The sequence below is a fragment of the Bombina bombina genome, chromosome 4, assembly GCF_027579735.1.
Source record: "Bombina bombina isolate aBomBom1 chromosome 4, aBomBom1.pri, whole genome shotgun sequence".
In the NCBI taxonomy this organism is placed as follows: domain Eukaryota; kingdom Metazoa; phylum Chordata; class Amphibia; order Anura; family Bombinatoridae; genus Bombina; species Bombina bombina.
Window position 1 is genome coordinate 361691134 of NC_069502.1, and position 21539 is coordinate 361712672.

The 21539-nt window shown below is 35.2% G+C and overlaps 1 protein-coding gene across 2 annotated transcripts in view; it reads right to left on the reverse strand.

The window, feature by feature from the left end:
• Window positions 1-21539, reverse strand: part of GOLIM4 (golgi integral membrane protein 4) — a 353609-nt gene that overhangs the window by 102231 nt on the left and 229839 nt on the right. Inside the window, exons 6-9 of one of the 2 annotated variants that reach the window (XM_053710118.1) lie at window positions 15146-15228; window positions 12013-12096; window positions 5689-5799; window positions 11-355 (exon numbers count right to left, since the gene is read on the reverse strand). In XM_053710118.1, the coding sequence (XP_053566093.1) occupies window positions 11-355; window positions 5689-5799; window positions 12013-12096; window positions 15146-15228 (623 nt within the window). Of the gene's footprint in view, window positions 1-10; window positions 356-5688; window positions 5863-12012; window positions 12097-15145; window positions 15229-21539 lie in introns of both variants that reach the window. The other variant, XM_053710117.1, reaches the window with a different exon arrangement.

A 21539-nucleotide genomic window follows, 5' to 3' on the forward strand; every position in this document is an offset into this window, starting at 1 on the left:
TCTGTCTCACCTCAGCATGTTCCTGCAAGTGATTGGTCTCTTCCTCTTTTTGGTGTATTCTTTGGTCGTCATCTGATTGTCTTTCATGCTCTTGTTCTTCTTGAACTTGATCTTGTTCTTCTACCAACCGTTCTGGCTTTCCAGCCTGCTCCATTTCTTCCTCTTCTAATTCCTTCTTGTGTTCCTCCTCTACTTCCACAGGATGTTCAGTGGGGGGCTCTGTATTGTGCACTGGATCTGTTTTATCATCCTGCTTCTTAGTTTCTGTCTGTTGAATTTCAACCCCATTCTTAACCTCTTTTCTCAGTGGATCTGCAAGTTCATGTTCTGCTTCAGGCAGCTTTTTATCATTCATCTGAAGAAGAAGAAAAAAACATATGTAAACTTACGGTTAAACAGCATGAACTGTAGAATTCAAAAGCAATTTAAAGACAATTCATGTTTCATATTCCCCATATACAAACAATATTCCCATAAACAGATTTTATTATTGGGAAATCTTTATGAAGAAAACATACACAATGTTTAAATTCAGAAACAACGGGAAACAAACTATACACTGGTAATCTGTTAAATTATGTTATGAAACCACAGAAGACAACTATACTCTATACAATAGTGTAATCAACTGAATAATGCTACTTTGTCTACTAATGTGTCCATTAAATAGAAGTAAAATAAATAAATGGCTATACTTAAATACCATTACATATACTAAGTGATGGTAAACACTGTGTAGTTTGATTACTATAACTACACTCTTTATACTATATGTAATCTAAACGTACTGACATTTTTATTTGTAAATACTTTTTTAAAAATACATTTTTATTCTTAGTTCAGTGGTGCCATTTGACTCCACCCCCTTTGTCCTCACACAAAGCAAAAGAAGTTACGTGTATTGCTGTCCCACCCGCTCTATACACCAAAACTCCCTGTGCGTTTCTGAGAAGGAAAAATGCAATGCGCATGCGCACAGTGTTCAAGTTTATCCAAGTAAAAATTGAAACACAAGATTCATTGTTTATTGGTGCAGAGTGCTGGTACAAGTTAGGTAGCATGCAATAGTTTCCTTTGTGATATACAAGCATATTTCTTAATTACTTTGGCATGACCAATGATGAGGTTGGAGAGTCAAGGCGCATCCATTAAGAACTTGCACATGCCTGGAAGATCGTTATAGACAGCTCTCATAGATGAATATTAGTCGTAAGACAAAGAATCTGATTGTAAAAATTTTTGTCAGATGACACGCCTCCAAAGACACCACCAAGGGGGCCAGCAAGTGCAAAAAGAATTAAAAGCAAAAATAGGAGGTGAATTTACACATACTTCAATAGGTAAAAAATGTGTATGTTTGTTTATTGGGGCACATAGATCAAGTAAATATCAAGTCATGACATCGCTTTAAATACCAAATACAAACCTTATTCCGAAAAAGTTGGGACAGTATGGAAAATGCAAAAAAACAAACAAAAGGAGTCATTTGAAATTTCAATCCAACCTGTATTATATTGAAAATATATAATGTATTTTTTAAAATATACACTAATTTCTAATTTGGTGACAGCAACAGGTTCCAAAAAACTTGGGACAGGGGCAATTTAGGACTAATAGCGATGTGACAAGTTGAAATAAGAAGGTGATGTAAAAAAGATGAGGCAATTGTGTAATCATAGTATATAAGGAGCTTCCAAAAAAAGGCCTAGTCCTTCAAGAGCAAGGATGGATCGAGGCTCGCTGATCTGCCAACAGACGCGTCGGCGAATAATCCAACACTTTGAGAACAACATTCCCCAAAGATAAATCGTTAGGATTTTGGGCATTTCACCTTCTACAGTGCCCAATATAATTAAAAATTCAAGGAATCAAAGGTGCATAAAGGGCAAGGCCTAAAACCACTTATGAATGAGCGTGATCTCTGATCCCTCAGACACTACTTTTTTAAAAACTGTCATGAATGGATATCCTGACATGGGCTGGGGAATAATTTGGTAAACCTTTGTCAGTCAACACGATTTGCCGCTACATCCACAGATGTAAGTTAAGGCTTTACAATGCAAAGCAGAAGCCATACATCAAAATTAGGGATGCACCGATACCGATACTAGTATCGGTATCGGTATCAATACCAAGTATTTGCATGAGTACTTGTACTCGTGCAAATGCACCGATACTTAAACCGATACCTCCACTTCCTACCCATATGTTATCTTGTGGCGTTTTTTCAAACTGCATGTTCCCATTTCATTTTAAACTGGAGTGAAAACTAAACTAAAAATTGTTTACTACTGTTCTGCCAATACAAATTGCTGTTATTTGTATTATTGTAGGAGAGATCACTGTACCTCGTTCAGACAAACCCCTGAAGTACTGGGCAGTTAATAAACAGATTTCCAGCTCTGGCTAAAATGGCCCAAAAATATATTTCTGCCCCATGCAGTAGTTTGGAAAGTGAAAGACTGTTCAACTTAGAGTTGAACCTCCATACAAATGTCAGATTGATGTTATATAACAGCCCTACAACCCAATTGCATCACACCTTTAAATTTTATATTTTATTGTAATATTTTTCATTTATAAACATGTTCAGTGAACTTTTTTATTATTTCATAATGTCTTTTGAATTACAGTCCTTTATAATTATAAAGAAGGAATCTTAAATAATTAGTCTGTATTGTGCTTGGTAAACTGTCACATGACATAAAAAAAAGTATCGGTAATTGGTATCGGCGAGTATTTGAAAACAAGTATCGGTACTTGTACTCAGTCATACAAAAATGGCATCGGTGCAACCCTAATCAAAATTGTCCAGAAGTGCCACCGACTTCTCTGAGATATACAGCAGCACAGTGGAATCGTGTTTTGTGGTCCGACAAGTCAACATTTTATATACTTTTTAGAAAACACAGCTGTCGTGTTCTCTGGACAAAGAGGAAAAAGAGCATCCAAGCTGTTATCTGCGTCAGATCCAAAAGCCAGCATCTGTCATGGTATGAGGGTGTGTCAGTGCCCATTGCATGGGTAACTTGTACATCTGTGAGGACACCATTAATGTAGAAAGATATGTATACATTTTGGAGCAACATATGCTGCCATCCAGACGTCGTCTTTTCCAGGGACGTCCCTGCATTTTCCAGCAGGTCAACCCCAAACCACATTCTGCCTGGATTACAATCACATGGTGGCATAAGCACAGAGTGTAGGTGCTAGCATGGCCGGCCTGCAGTCCTGACCTGTCTCTGATTGAGAATGTGTGGCGCATTATAAAACGCAAAATAAGGCAACAAAGGCCCCTGTACAGTTGCACAGCTGAAGGCATGCACAATGCATGAATGGAGGGGAATTCCACTCGCTAAACTGGTGTTTTCAGTGCCCAAACGCTTAATAAGTGTTATTAAAAGAAAAGGTAGTAAATAGTTGACTGTCCCAACTTTTTTGGAGTGTGTTGCAGTCATCAGATTTGAAATAAGTGTATAAGTTCAAAAATACATTAAATTTGCAAAGTAAAACCTCAAATAATGTGTTAATAATGTGTTTTCAACATAGTACAGGGTGAATGGAATTTTCAAATGACTATTTTTTTTCTGAATTGGGGTTGTACAATTAATAATAAAAAATACTAGAGATTTGTTTCTAACTTGGATAAATCATAAGATATAAAGCATTTTCTACTTGTAATGATACCAACTTAAGGGTTATAATAAGGTCATGATTTTACCACCCACCTCAAGTGATCTTACAATACCTACCAATGAGTGTTTTGAGCACTATAGGAAAGCAATGTGTATAAAATATTTTATTCATCACACTTCTCAGTTTTGTCACAGCTCATACACTTTTGTTTAGTTGTTGGATTCTGACAGAAGCCTTGGTCTATAAAAGATCTAGTGCAAATAAACAACTGCAAAAGGGCAGCTGCTCATTCTTATGTGTATACTTTCTGAGGCACCAGTTCCTAATTAGCATGTTTAAAAGGGACACGAAAGTCAAAATTAAGCTTTAATTATTCAGATAGAGCAAAATTCAGATATAAAATCTTACATTTTAGTGTTTGGGAAGCGGATGCTAAATGTTCGACAACAAATCTCTGGTTTGAAATAATTAGGGTGTAATGGGCTGCTGTTTACTGTATACGCCATAGGAATTTTTTATTTATTTTTTATTTAATATGGTGGTGTTTTCCTATATAATGAAATTTCTGCAAACTAAAATTATTTTCTAAAATTGGCAGGTACGGCACAGAATTTTTTTTTTATGTATAAATGCAATGAGGGCCAAACAACTAAAAACAGCTCCCGCAGAGATATGTGAAAAAAATGTCTCAGTAGTGAAGGGGCTACATGTTAAAAATACTATTCTAGCTTCAGGAACCAAATTAATCATAATTTAATATAATGCAGGTGAATGTTTTCCTTTTAAACGCCTCCCAAACCTGACATTTAATGTTGTTCTAGCACATTGTTTTGTTATCAATGTTGAGTTATTACAGATTATTTTATCAACTTACTGGCCTTTTTTACCTTAGCTGTGTTTTCATTTGTTCTTTGAGTATGACACAGCGTTGCTTTCTTCATCTATCTTTTTCATTGATGCTCGTACAGTTAATATTGCTATTCTGAAGTTGAAGAATATATGTGGGCTGAGATTTGTGAAAATTATAGACTTCCAAATATGGAAGAATTATGGGAGATTGTACATCGTGTATTCTGTTTTCTTTACTACTTTTATAAGGAGCAGAAAAAAAAAAAAAAGAAAGGAAAAGAAACTCTCAAACGAGAATGAATAAAACATGGAAAAACTTCCTTGTTTCCCTGACAGGCGAGTGGCACTCAGAGTGAAGTCTCTTTTAGCTCATTGTGCCCTTCAAATATCCTCTAGTGTACAGGTCCGGCTCAACCATGGAACCAAGTGGACGCCGGCAGCACTTGACAAGGGGAAGCACTTGAGTGAGTGAGTCAGTCACATTCAGACCCAGACCACTGCTGTTCTCTGTCTCTGTGGGGGGGGAGGTCATAGGCTCCTAGCAGCTTAACCTCATCATGCACAAAGACACAGAAACTGGTCGGGGGCAACATTCAAGGTGGGACAAGTGCATCTGTACCTTAACTTCCTTCCCCACCTATTGCGCAATTGTGCATAAGCATTGGTTGCATTCAGGTAGGAAGGCGTAGGTCAGCGGAAAGGCTAGTAGGTTGATATGCTAGTCAGTAACGTTACTACTGGGCGGCGCACCATTGACTTTTTGGAGCCAGGCAGCACAATATATTGAGCAGTCCCTGCTAGTGTATCAGTCTAGTCATGAAGTACCAGGCAATTGTGGTAACAAGAGAAAGCAACAACGCCCTAAAGAACAGCTCACCCCTCTGGGTCTCAACAGTGAGGTGGAGTAGCATATCTCTAGGGAATATGAGCAAAGAACTCATGTATCGTTCAGCCACAATAGTAATTTCCATACAAAAAAAGAAAATAGTAAGAGATGGACTTAGCAGTAAGTGCCTCCTGTTCTGTTTGTTTTAGATTTAGTGAACAGTCCTGATTTAGAAGACTAAATGGAGAAGGAGGGTGATGGTACTTTTACATTTCAATTAAATCATCACTACCACTGAGGTTAAACTGGGAAGGAAAATATGTTTAATCTGTATGTATTAAATCTTATAATGCTAGTATAGCAGTAATGATGCTTACCTGCTGTGATTCTCCATGATATCCCATAGCCTGTTGATCTGAAGGACCTTCATGGAAACTTCTGATAGGCTGCTCAGTTCTTTTCTCAGTTGTGTCTGTGTTCTTTTCTGGCTGTCGAAGACTTGGCATTTTATTTAGAGCTTCTTTCAACTGTTTAAACTCATCTACCTGACTCTGAAGTGTATACAGAACCAAACAAAATGCATGTTTGTATTAGTTAAGCAATTGGTTACTCTCATATAACTATCTGCATATCTAGACATTGGTAACATTTGTCCAGGATGCTAGATATGCAAACAAATGAAATTGTGCCAATTAAAAGTGATCCTTAATACAGCAAATTACAAAGGAATGACGAATATATTTGGCACTGCAGTCAGAAGATCTTTTTACTTTCAGGCCAAGTACCAAAGGAATAACTGTCAAGGGGATTTCCAGTTTTAAGATTTATAGGAAATAAATTACAGTCGTGTAATCCTGGAGCCTGAAGTAAGGGAGGTTAAATCTTTTTCAAATCTTGGCAGATTGCAAATTGACAAAGTCATGAGGTGACAACATTTGTTTTTTCAGCATTCAGGACATGACTGAGCAGAAGGTCATAAAACTAGATGATACATCTACCAAGAACAGCTATTCTGAAAAAGAAGGGTGATATAAATCCTAACCAGTGTCAGTAAATCCCTTCAACAGTTTCTTCCTCCTAATCATAAAAAGTGCTAAAGTAAAAACATGCTTAAAGGTACAAAAGTCACTTCAAAGTAAGTTGTTTAGTTTAAATTATTCAAGCTATTTAATTTGTAGGTTTTAATTTTAATGTATAAAGAAATGTTGAATGTTATATATATATATATATATATACATACATATATATATATATATATACATATACACACACACATATATATATATATATATATATATATATATATATATATATATATATATATACAGACACACACACATACACATATAAATAAAGTGTCCCCCAAATTAAGTTATCTAGTTATTAAATCAAAAGAAAAAGCTAAACAAAAAACAAATTACAACAGAAAGCTATTTTAATTTAATCTAGCCCAACTTACTTTTTTGGTGACTGTGTAACATTAATTTAACAGCACAAAAATAAGTTGAATATCAGTCAAAATGAGCATGCTGCAATTCGATGCACAACATCTGTAATTTTTTAATGGTGTATAAAAGATTGATTTATGTTGCAATATCTGTTCAGTATCACACAACCTCAGAACAACACTAGTAAGACTCTAGTTCCAGCTGTAGAACTAAAAAATCTAATGTGAAGTTATATTTATAAATCTTTTATTCTATCATGAATTTACACCAGACAATATGGTGTATTTGATTTTCTTATGAAAATGATTTATTAGCCTGGTCATTAAAAAAAACAAAAAAACATCAAGAAGTATAGATGAAAGTAAATTTTGAGTTTTAACTTGCAGTCCATTATATAAATACAGTGCAGCAGTTTATGTTTTTGTGAGAAACAGTTATTTATTCATTACATTTTTAATATATTCACATGTCTGCATGGGCGTTGTGAACTAAAAATGATTACAGTGCTGTCTGCATGGGTACAGTAAACTAAAAGTGATTACAGTGTTGTCTGCATGGGTATAATGAACTAAAATGATTACAGTGTTGTCTGCATGGGTATAATGAACTAAAATGATTACAGTGTTGTCTGCATGGGTATAATGAACTAAAATGATTACAGTGCTGTCTGCATGGGTACAGTAAACTAAAAGTGATTACAGTGTTGTCTGCATGGGTATAATGAACTAAAATGATTACAGTGTTGTCTGCATGGGTATAATGAACTAAAATGATTACAGTGTTGTCTGCATGGGTGTAATGAACTAAAATGATTACAGTGTGATCTGCATGGGTATAATGAACTAAAATGATTACAGTGCTGTCTGCATGGGTGTAATGAACTAAAATAATTACAGTGTTGTCTGCATGTGTGTAGTGAACTAAAATGATTACAGTGTTGTCTGCATGGGTATAATGAACTAAAATGATTACAGTGTTGTCTGCATAGGTACAGTGAACTAAAATGATTACAGTGTTGTCTGCATGGGTGTAATGAACTAAAATGATTAGTGTTGTCTGCATGGGTATAATGAACTAAAATGATTACAGTGTTGTCTGCATGTGTGTAGTGAACTAAAATGATTACAGTGTGGTCTGCATGGGTACAGTGAACTAAAATGATTACAGTGTTGTCTGCATGGGTATAAATGAACTAAAATGATTACAGTGTTGTCTGCATGTGTGTAGTGAACTAAAGTGATTACAGTGTGGTCTGCATGGGTACAGTGAACTAAAATGATTACAGTGTTGTCTGCATGTGTGTAGTGAACTAAAATGATTACAGTGTGGTCTGCATGTGTGTAGTTAACTAAAGTGATTACAGTGTGGTCTGCATGTGTGTAGTGAACTAAAGTGATTACAGTGTTGTCTGCATGGGTATAATGAACTAAAATGATTACAGTGTTGTCTGCATGTGTGTAGTGAACTAAAGTGATTACAGTGTTGTCTGCATGGGTATAATGAACTAAAATGATTACAGTGTTGTCTGCATGTGTGTAGTGAACTAAAGTGATTACAGTGTGGTCTGCATGGGTACAGTGAACTAAAATGATTACAGTGCTGTCTGCATGTGTATAGTGAACTAAAGTGATTACAGTGTTGTCTGTATGGGTATAACGAACTAAAATGATTACAGTGTTGTCTTCATGTGTGTAGTGAACTAAAATGATTACAGTGCTGTCTGTATGTGTGTAGTGAACTAAAGTGATTACAGTGTTGTCTGCATGGGTATAATGAACTAAAATTATTACAGTGTTGTCTGCATGGGTGTAATGAACTAAAATGATTACAGTGTTGTCTGCATGGGTATAATGAACTACATTGATTACAGTGTGGTCTGCATGGGTACAGTGAACTAAAATGATTACAGTGTTGTCTGCATGTGTGTAGTGAACAAAAATGATTACAGTGTTGTCTGCATGTGTGTAGTGAACTAAAGTGATTACAGTGTTGTCTGCATGGGTATAATGAACTAAAATGATTACAGTGTTGTCTGCATGGGTATAATGAACTAAAATGATTACAGTGTTGTCTGCATGTGTGTAGTGAACAAAAATGATTACAGTGTTGTCTGCATGTGTGTAGTGAACAAAAATGATTACAGTGCTGTCTGCATGGGTACAGTACAGTGAACTAAAATGATTACAGTGTTGTCTGCATGGGTATAATTAACTAAAATAATTACAGTGCTGTCTGCATGTGTGTAGTGAACTAAAATGATTACAGTGCTGTCTGCATGTGTGTAGTGAACTAAAGTGATTACAGTGTTGTCTGCATGGGTACAGTGAACTTAAATGATTACAGTGTTGTCTGCATGGGTACAGTGAACTAAAGTGATTACAGTGTTGTCTGCATGGGTACAGTGAACTTAAATGATTACAGTGTTGTCTGCATGGGTATAATGAACTAAAATGATGACCGTGCTGTCTGCATGTGTGTAGTGAACAAAAATGATTACAGTGCTGTCTGCATGTGTATAGTGAACTAAAGTGATTACAGTGTTGTCTGCATGGGTATAATGAACTAAAATGATTACAGTGTTGTCTGCATGGGTATAATTAACTAAAATGATTACAGTGCTGTCTGCATGTGTGTAGTGAACTAAAATGATTACAGTGCTGTCTGCATGTGTGTAGTGAACTAAAGTGATTACAGTGTTGTCTGCATGGGTATAATGAACTAAAATAATTACCGTGCTGTCTGCATGTGTGTAGTGAACAAAAATGATTACAGTGCTGTCTGCATGTGTGTAGTGAACTAAAGTGATTACAGTGTTGTCTGCATGGGTACAGTGAACTAAAATGATTACAGTGCTGTCTGCATGGGTACAGTGAACTAAAATGATTACAGTGTTGTCTGCATGTATGTAGTGAACTAAAGTGATTACAGCGTTGTCTGCATGGGTACAGTGAACTAAAATGATTACAGTGTTGTCTGCATGGGTGTAATGAACTAAAATGATTAGTGTTGTCTGCATGGGTATAATGAACTAAAATGATTACAGTGTTGTCTGCATGTGTGTAGTGAACTAAAATGATTACAGTGTTGTCTGCATGGGTACAGTGAACTAAAATGATTACAGTGCTGTCTGCATGGGTACAGTGAACTAAAATGATTACAGTGTTGTCTGCATGTGTGTAGTGAACTAAAGTGATTACAGTGTTGTCTGCATGGGTACAGTGAACTAAAATGATTACAGTGTTGTCTGCATGGGTACAGTGAACTAAAATGATTACAGTGTTGTCTGCATGGGTGTAATGAACTAAAATGATTAGTGTTGTCTGCATGGGTATAATGAACTAAAATGATTACAGTGTTGTCTGCATGTGTGTAGTGAACTAAAATGATTACAGTGTGGTCTGCATGGGTACAGTGAACTAAAATGATACAGCTCTGTCTGCATGTGTGTAGTGAACTAAAGTGATTATAGTGTTGTCTGCATGGGTACAGTGAACTAAAATGATTACAGTGTGGTCTGCATGGGTACAGTGAACTAAAATGATTACAGTGTGGTCTGCATGGGTATAATGCACTAAAAAGATTACAGTGTTGTCTGCATGTGTGTAGTGAACTAAAGTGATTACAATGTGGTCTGCATGGGTATAATGAACTAAAGTGATTACAATGTGGTCTGCATGGGTATAATGAACTAAAGTGATTTTGTGTTGGATGCATGGGTAGTGATTACAGTGATCTACTTCAAAACACACAATCCAAGCCGCTGCAGCTCCGAAGCAAACCCTGATATCACGGTTGGAGCAGAGGTGGGCTAGGCCAAAAACATAGGCTGGGGGGGGTGCAGGCTGTAAAACGGCCAATGAAGCCATAATGAAATGTCAAAATAAAGAAGGATACAGCCGCACAACAAGAGGAATCAGAGGGCCAAATAAAAAGGGGGTTCTTTATTGTAAATCCATTAAAAGATGGTACAAGGCAGGCAAACGCCTTGACTAGTTTCGTACTCCGATGAGCACTTAATCATAGGGTCATATATATATATATATTATATGTATATATATATATATATATATATATATATATATAGTGATCTACTTGCCAATTACTATTTTAAACAACTTTCCAATATACTTCAATTATCTAATTTGCTTAATTCCCTTGGTATCCTTTGTTAAAGATGCAGCACTGCACTACTTGGAGGTAGCTGAACAGCAGGTGGGCTAATAACATAAGGCATATATGTGAGACCACCAATCAGCAGCTCCTTCGGTAGGCATCCTTTCTAACAAAGGATACCAAAAGAACAAAACAAATTAGAAGTACATTGGAAAGTTGTTTAAAATTGCATGCTCTATCTGAATTATGAAAGAACAAAAATTAGGTTTCATGTCCCTTTGAGACAGTTATATATAATATGTGTTTTTGTGATAGATAAGATTACTACTTCTCAAATATAATCTTAAACTAATGGGTTTATAAATTGTGTTTGGATTTAATATATTTCAGACAAATCAGAAATCTGCAAATCAAAAATCAGCTGTGTCAGAATGTTGGACGTTTACTTATTTAATGTAGTTAATGTTCATAGATTCTGTGATTTGTATTAGAACATTTAATAAATGCATTCTATACTTTAATGAAATATCTTCTTGCATCAGCGTTATAAAAAGGCAAATTTTCTATAAAATATTGGTATAGAATATTATACTCAACACACAATTCATCTTCAGTCCTACAGCATAAAAAAAAGGTTCAATGCTGGCACAAACAGTGCTAGCACTTTAATTAACAAACGTTTACTTATTGCCATATTGCAGTATGCTCATTTTCAAGTAACTGTAGCATGCAATGTGATTTAACAATTGCTGTTGGGGCAGTGATAACAGATTGTCTGTGAGATGCTTTGCAGTATTCTTCAGCACTCAACGGAGTTAAAATAGTGAAAAAGAAAGCTATTAGTAGCTGAAACAAAGATGCAGGTTAGATTAACTTATACAAGCAAAACCCAGATACTCAGTGCAAAAAAAGAAATGAAAACATTGAAAATGCAGCTGTGAAGAAGAACAAAATTATTTAAGCATTTCAATTTATCTGCAAATTGCCATTTTCCAACATTATTGTACTGCAAAAGAAACCAGATCAAGGGGTCCAAATATGTTAGTGTGCAGAAATCTGCATGCAAGAACAGACGTTTCAAGGAGATTTATCTATGAGAATGAAAATCCAGTTAACAAAAAAGAAGTGGTTTCCTCTGACCTGTGCAGCGGCTAGTGCACTCTTGTGGTTGTCCAAGCTCTGTACAACTTGCTCATGCTGGGAGAGCAGGTTCTTATGCTGTTGCTACATTAAAAGAATGAAGGCTTGCATCATGTATACTTTATTATATAGATTGCATCATGTATACTTTATTATATAGATTGCATCATGTATACTTTATTATATAGATTGTATCATGTACACTTTATCATATAGATTGTATCATGTATACTTTATTATATAGATTGCATCATGTATACTTTATTATATAGATTGCATCATGTATACTTTATCATATAGATTGTATCATGTATACTTTATTATATAGATTGTATCATGTATACTTTATCATATAGATTGCATCATGTATACTTTATCATATAGATTGTATCATGTATACTTTATTATATAGATTGTATCATGTATACTTTATCATATAGATTGTATCATGTATACTTTATTATATAGATTGTATCATGTATACTTTATTATATAGATTGTATCATGTATACTTTATCATATAGATTGTATCATGTATACTTTATTATATAGATTGTATCATGTATACTTTATCATATAGATTGTATCATGTATACTTTATCATATAGATTGTATCATGTATACTTTATCATATAGATTACATCATGTATACAGTGTACTTTATCATATAGATTACATCATGTATACTTTATTATATACATTACATCATGTATACTTTATTATATAGATTGCATCATGTATACTTTATCATATAGATTACATCATGTATACTTTATCATATAGATTGTATCATGTATACTTTATCATATGGATTACATCATGTATACTTTATCATATGGATTACATCATGTATACTTTATTATATAGATTACATCATGTATACTTTATCATATAGATTGTATCATATAGATTACATCATGTATACTTTATTATATAGATTGTATCATGTACACTTTATCATATAGATTGTATCATGTATACTTTATCATATAGATTGTATCATGTATACTTTATCATATAGATTACATCATGTATACTTTATCATATAGATTACATCATGTATACTGTATCATATAGATTGTATCATGTACACTTTATCATATAGATTACATCATGTATACTTTATTATATACATTACATCATGTATACTTTATTATATAGATTGCATCATGTATACTTTATCATATAGATTACATCATGTATACTTTATCATATAGATTGTATCATGTATACTTTATCATATGGATTACATCATGTATACTTTATCATATGGATTACATCATGTATACTTTATTATAAAGATTACATCATGTATACTTTATCATATAGATTGTATCATATAGATTACATCATGTATATTTTATCATATAGATTGTATCATGTACACTTTATCATATAGATTGAATCATGTATACTTTATCATATGGATTACATCATGTATATTTTATCATATGGATTGTATCATGTACACTTTATCATATAGATTGCATCATGTACACTTTATCATATAGATTACATCATGTACACTTTATCATATAGATTACATCATGTACACTTTATCATATAGATTGTATCATGTATACTTTATCATATAGATTGTATCATGTATACTTTATCATATAGATTGTATCATGTACACTTTATCATATAGATTACATCATGTACACTTTATCATATAGATTGTATCATGTATACTTTATCATATAGATTGCATCATGTATACTTTATCATATGGATTGTACATGTAGATTTGAGACAATCCAGTGCCCACATTATTTTATCTTTCTATTGGTGGTTCATTTTACATATTTGAAGGCTCCACACTACAAAATTAAGAACATTCTAAAATATAGAAAGCAATAGACAGCTGTCAGACTGCACTGAAACACTTGGATACTTTTATAAAAAAAAACAAGCATCCACTGGGCTTACATTGTCAAACGAGTTTATTTCCAAACAAAGATGTGCAATTTCAAGGTCTGATGAAGGGGTTAAATGCCCCCAAGATTTTACATTTCTGAAGATAAACTCTTGATGATTTATATATATATATATATATATATATATATATATATATATATACACACATACATATAGTGTTATGGTAGAGAATCCACACTTCAGCACGACCCATTGGACTATCAAATCAAACATAAATTTATTGAAATTTTCAATAAATTGCTGTTTGATTTGAAAGCTCAGTGAGTGTGGATTCTCTACCATTACACTGAATATAAATGTCTGGATCTTGGCACTGCGGCAGTATCATACTGAAATGTGAGTGTTGACTCCCCCTACTGTTTGCAAAATATATATAGTGCTACGGTAGAGAATACACACACTTGCTGGGCTTAAGTGAAGAATCAAATAAACTCCTTTATTGCATAATGTGTAATTTTTGGGTAAACTCTCCCCTTCCCCATATAGTGAATTAAGTGAAGTGAAGTAGGATTTAGTAAATTATCTAAATCCCACTCCCAGCAGCAAAAAAAAAAAACAACAACAACAAAACACAAATAGTTGTCATGGCAACATAGTGTACACAAATAATTATAATAAACGTGTTCAATCAAAATCAAATAAATGCATCAAATAGAACATATAAGTGAATCATCCTACATAGGTAAAACAGTGATGCAATAATATAGTTACTGTGCAATGAAATTGTGCTCATATTCATTTACTTAATACCTGATGCTATGTACTTAATATATAAGGCTCTTGTGGGATCAGGACTGTAAGAACCTAGGGATAAGATTCACATCATCTACAGAATATACCAAATGTCATGCTCGGTTTAGTATGAACTCTTGTTATTCTTATTCGGCTGACATTTAGTATACTTTACAGATAATATGAATCTCATGCCTATGTTTTTACAGTCCTAATCCCAAGGGGTGTAAAAAAATATTATATATATAATATGTAATTGCTAATACATATACAGTACACATATTTAACAAGAAACAGATTAAACATTTTGGGCTTTACGGGTAGAACCGCTAAAGGAACAAATAATGAAAATTGAGCTTCCAATGCAAGAAGGAAGTATGCAAGTCAGTGTCATGGCGTGAGGAGGTACCTAACCTGCTCTGGTGACATATGTACAGTACATATAAGTCCTGGTTTTTACCTTGATATCCTGAAGTTGGATATGAACATCTTGATGGGATTTTCTGAGCTGTGTATTCTCTTCTCTCAGGTTGTATATATGTTCTGTTGTACACACAAAACAGAAACAGGTTTTATTTGTTTAGGATACATGTGATCACTGTCAATAAAGAGAGTTAGCAAACTATGAGAGAATAGGGAAATAACATTTTATTTTTAAGTTTTTTATGAGTTTATTAGAGTCAGCAGTTCAAAGGTGAAGTTCCTGAAGGATTTTTTTAAAATGAAAATCTAACCTGGAAGAAGCGCCATTGGATGAAACGTACATATTTATGTCTTTAGGCGGATGGGACATTTTGTAGTGGCTTTCTATCATGGTCCCATGACTACCATGTAAGAGTGGCTTTTAGGGCCCTGTTTGTTTAGGGACTACTTTATCAGGTTGATTATAGCCTTAGTTATTCCACAAGCTGAAAAAATTTGCTAGTTATATATATTTGTTTCTGGATACTCCAGAACAGTGTTTTTATCGACCAGTGTGCCCTGGCACACTAGTGTGCCGTGAGAGATCCTCAGGTGTGCCGCGGCAGACTGACAACAGTGCGGGGGTGTCCCTCTTTCAAATTTTGAAATATTGGGAGATGTGTGACAGGCTCATCAGGCATCATTTACAACCATGACATTGACATTCATTCACAGACAATCATGATTGTTTGTGAATGAATGTCAATATGTCATGTATAGTTTGTAGGAGGCATGGAATGACAGCACAGCACAGTGTGTGTGTGTATATATGTGTATATATATATATATATATATATATATATATATCTTGTATTAGGCTACAATGTGTGATTTTCTAAAATTTTGGGATGGTGGTGTGCCGCAGGATTTTTTAATGTAACAAAGTGTGCCACGGCAAAAAAAAAGGTTTCAAATCACTGCTACAGAATTATTCCCAAAAAAGCATGATTTATTTAAGAACTTATCTGATAAATTAATTTCTTTCATATTGACAAGAGTCCATGAGCTAGTGACGTATTTGATATACAATCCTACCAGGGGGGCAAAGTTTCCAAAACCTCAAAATGCCTAGAAATACACCCCTCACCACACCCACAATTCAGTTTAACGAATAGCCAAGTAGTGGGGTGAAAAAGAAAGGAGTAAAAAGCATGAACAAAGGAATTTGGAAATAAATGTGCTTTATACAAAAAAATCATAACCACCATAAAAAGGATGGGCCTCATGGACTCTTGCCAATATGAAAGAAATTAATTTATCAGGTAAGTTCTTACATATATTATGTTTTTCTTGTGTATTTGGCAAGAGTCCATGAGCTAGTGACGTATGGGATAGCAATACCCAAGATGTGGAACTCCACGCAAGAGTCACTAGAGAGGGAGGGTAAGAATTTAAATGAAGTCTGCAAAACTGCCTTATCCTGATGAAAAATCAGAAAAGGAGATTCACAAGAAAGAGCAGATAATTCAGAAATCTAGCAGAAGAGATGGCCAAAAGAAACAACACTTTCCAAGAAAGTAGTTTAATGTCCAAATAATGCATAGGCTCAAATGGAGGAGCCTGTAAAGCCTTCAAAACCAAATTAAGACTCCGAGGAGAGATTGATTTAATGACAGGCTTGATACGAACCAAAGCCTGTACAAAACAGTGAATATCAGGAAGCTTAGCAATCTTTCTGTGAAATAAAACAGAAAGAGCAGAGATTTGTCCCTTCAAGGAACTTGCAGACAAACCCTTAACCAAACAATCCTGAAGAAACTGTAAAATTCTAGGAATTCTGAAAGAATGCCAAGAGAATTTATGAGAAGAACACCATGAAAAATAAAAGTCTTCCAAATTCGCTAATAAATATTTCTAGATTTACGAGCCTGTAACATAGTATTAATCACTGAGTCAGAGAAACCTCTATGACTAAGCACTAGGCGTTCAATTTCCATACCTTCAAGTTTAATGATTTGAGATCCTGATGGAAAAACGGACCTAGAGACAGAATGTCCGGCCTTAATGGAAGTGGCCAAGGTTGGCAACTGGACATCCGAACAAGATCTGCATACCAAAACCTGTGAGGCCATGCTGGAGCTACCAGCAACACAAACGATTGTTCCATGATGATTATGGAGATCATTCTTGGAAGAAGAAATAGAGGCGGGAACATATAAGCAGGTTGGTAACACTAAGGAAGTGTTAACGCTTCCATTGCTTCCGCCTGAAGATACCTGGACCTGGACAGGTACCTGGGAAGTTTCTTGTTTAGATGTGAAGTCATCAGGTCTATTTCTGGAAGACCGCACATCTGAACAATCTGAGAAAACACATCTGGATAGAGCGACCACTCCCCCAGATGTAAAGTCTGGAGGCTGAGATAATCCGCTTCTCAACTGTCTATACCCGGGATATGAACCGCAGAAATTAGACAAAATCTGGATTCCGCCCAAGCAAGTATCCCAGATACTTCTTTCATAGCTTGGGGACTGTGAGTCCCACCCTGATGATTGACATATGCCACAGTTGTGCTATTGTCTGTCTAAAAACAAATGAACGGTTCTCTCTTCAACAGAGACCAAATCTGAAGAGCCCTGAAAATCACACGGAGTTCCAAAATATTGATTGGTAATCTCGCCTCTCGAGATTTCCAAATCCTCTGTGCTGTCAGAGATCCCCAGACAGCTCCCCAACCTGAAAGACTTGCATCTGTTGTAATCACAGTCCAGGTTGGATGAACAAAAGAGGACCCTTAGATTATATGATGGTGATCTAACCACCAAGTCAGAGATAGTTGAACATTGGGATTTAAGGATATTAATTGTGATATGCTTGTATAATCCCTGCACCATTGTTTCAGCATACAAAGCTAGAGAGGTCTCATATGAAAATGGGCAAAGGGGATCGTGTCCGATGCTGCAGTCATTAGACCTAAAACTTCCATGCACATAGCTACTGAAGGGAATGATTAAGACTGAAGGTTCGGACAAGCTGAAACTAATTTTAAACGTCTCTTGTCTGTTAGAGACAGAGTCATGGACACTGAATCTACCTGGAAACCTAAAAAGGTGACCCTTGTCTGAGGAATCAAAGAACTTTTTGGTAAACTGATCCTCCAACCATGTTTTTGAAGAAACAACACTAGTTGATTCGTGTGAGATTCTGCAGAATGTAAAGACTGAGCTAGTACCAAGATATTGTCTAAATAAGGAAACACCTCAATACCCCGTTCTCTGATTACAGAGAGTAGGGCACCGAGAACCTTTGAAAAGATTCTTGGAGCGGTCGCTAGGCCAAAAGGAAGAGCAACAAATTGGTAATGCTTGTCTAGAAAAGAAAATCTCTGAAACTGATAATGATCTGGATGAATCGGAATATGAAGATATGCATCCTGTAAGTCTATTGTGGACATATAATGCCCTTGCTGAACAAAAGACAAAATAGTCCTTATAGTCACCATTTTGAAAGTTGGCACTCCTACATAACAATTCAAAATTTTCAGATCCAGAACTGGTCTGAATGAATTTTCTTTCTTTGGGACAATGAATAGATTTGAATAAAACCCCTGACCCTGTTCCTGAAACGGAACTGGCATGATTACCCCTGAAAGCTCCAGGTCTGAAACACACTTCAGGAAGGCCTGTGCCTTTACTGGATTTGCTGGGATGCGTGAGAGAAAAAAATCTTCTCACAGGAGGTCTTACTCTAAATCTTGTTCGATACCCCTGAGACAATACTCAGAATCCATTGATTTTAGACAGGTTTTGTCCAAATATCCTTGAAAAATCTCATTCTGCCCCCTATCAGCTGAACTGGAATGAGGGCTGCATCTTCATGCAGACTTGGGGGCTGGCTTTGGTTTCTTAAATGGCTTGGATTTATTCCAACTTGAAGAAGGTTTACAGTTGGAAACAGATTCCTTGGGGGAAGGATTAGTTTTCTGTTCCTTATGTTGTCGAAAGGAACAAAAACGGTTAGAAGCTTTAGTTTTACCCTTAGATCTTTTATCCTGAGGCAAAAAAACTCCCTTCCCCCCAGTAACAGTTGAAATAATCAAATCCAACTGAGAACCAAATAACTTATTACCTTTGAAAGAAAGAGATAGTAATCTAGACTTAGATATCATGTCAGCATTCCAAGTTTTAAGTCACAAAGCTCTTCTAGCTAAAATAGCTAAAGACATAGATTTAACATCAATTTTGATAATATAAAAAATGGCATCACAAATAAAATGATTAGCATGTTGAAGCAAGCGAACAATGCTAGACAAATCAGAATCCATTTCCTGTTGCGCTAAACTTTCCAACCAAAAAGTTGATGCAGCTGCAACATCAGCCAAAAAGGCCTAAGAAGATAACCATAATATAAATAGGCTTTCCTTAGATAAGATTCAAGTTTCCTATCTAAAGGATCTTTAAAGGAAGTACTATCTTCCATAGGAATAGCAGTACGTTTAGCAAGAGTAGAAATAGCCCCATCAACTTTGGAGATCTTTTCCCAAAACTCTAATCTAACTGATGCAAAGTATATGATTTTTTTAAACCGTGAAGAAGGAATAAAAGAAGTACCAGGCCTATTCCATTCCTTAGAAATCATATCAGAAATAGCATCAGGAACTGGAAAAACCTCTGGAGTAACCACAGGAGCTTTATAAACAGAATTTAAACTTTCACTAGTTGTAATATCAAGAGGACTAATTTCCTCAATATCCAATGTAATCAACATTTCTTTTAACAAAGAACGAATATACTCCATTTTAAATTAATAAGTAGATTTGTCAGTGTCAACATCTGAGGAAGGATCTTCTGAATCAGATAGATCTTCATCAGAGGATAAATCATTATGTTGTCAGTCATTTGAAATTACATCAACTTTATGAAAAGTTTTAAAAGACCTCTTACGTTTATTAGAAGGCGGAATAGCAGACAAAGCCTTCTGAATAGAATCAGCAATAAAATCTTTTAAATTCACAGGTATATCTTGTACATTAGATGTTGAAGGACCAACAACAGGCAATGTACTATTACTGATGGACACATTCTCTGCATGTAAAAGGTTATCCTGACAACTATTACAAACCACAGCTGGAGATATAATCTCCACAAGTTTACAACAAATGCACTTAGCTTTTGTAGAACTGTTATCATGCAGCTGGGTTCCAACAGTGATTTCTGAGACAGGATCAGATTGAGACATCTTGCAAATGTAAGAGAAAAAAACAACATATAAAGCAAAATGATCAATTTCCTTATATGGCAGTTTCAGGAATGGGAAAAAATGCAAACAGCATAGCCCTCTGATAGAGAAAAAGGCAAGAGGCATATAGGAATGGGGTTTTAAATAATGAAAATATTTTGCGCCAAGTATGACGCACAACACAAACAGAAAAACTTTTTGGCACAAACAACATCCGGAAATGACACACTCGCGTCATTGAAGACGCCTCCTTGTGAAAGGACTCTGCGTCGACTAAGACGCCGGAAATTACGAATTTGCGTCACTGAACGTAACTTCGCACCAAAAAATCTTGCGCCAAGAATGACGCAATATACTTTGGCATTTTGCGCCCTTGCAAGCCTAATTCTGCCAGGGAATTTTAATGAAAAAACAATTAATTGAAAAAAGACTATACCCCAGGTAAGAATTTTTTTTCTTCCTAAAAATGCATTTCCCAAATATGAAACTGACAGTCTGCAAAAGGAAATATACTTAAACCTGACTCATGGCAAATAAGTACAATACATATATTTAGAACTATATATAAATACATAGCTGGGAGTGTCTTAAGTAATAAAAACATACTTACTGAAAGACACCCATCCAAATATAGTAGATAGCCAAACCAGTACTGAAACGGTTATCAGTAGAGGTAATGGAATATGAGAGTATATCGTTGATCTGAAAAGGGAGGGATGAATCTCTACGACCGATAACAGAGAACCTATGAAAAAGACCCCCGTTAGGAAAATCATTGCATTCAATAGGTGATACTCCTTTCACATCCCTCTGACATGCACTGTACTCTGAGAGGAATCAGGCTTCAAAATGCTGAGAAGCGCATGTCAACGTAGAAATCTAGCACAAACTTACTTCACCACCTCCATAGGAGGCAAATTTTGTAAAACTGAATTGTGGGTGTGGTGAGGGGTTTATTTATAGGCATTTTGAGGTTTGGTAAACTTTGCCCCTCCTGGTAGGATTGCATATCCCATACGTCACTAGCTCATGGACTCTTGCCAATTACATGAAAGAAAACAGTATATAATTCTGGCCCTAAGATAGTGCTGCCACATGTACTCAAAACTTTATCTTATATTTTAGACGTTGAACATTTCTGGGAGGTATTTGCTTTTTAGTTCACTTTCTTTAAATTAAACTTTTATGGTTAACATACAGAATGCAAATTTTAC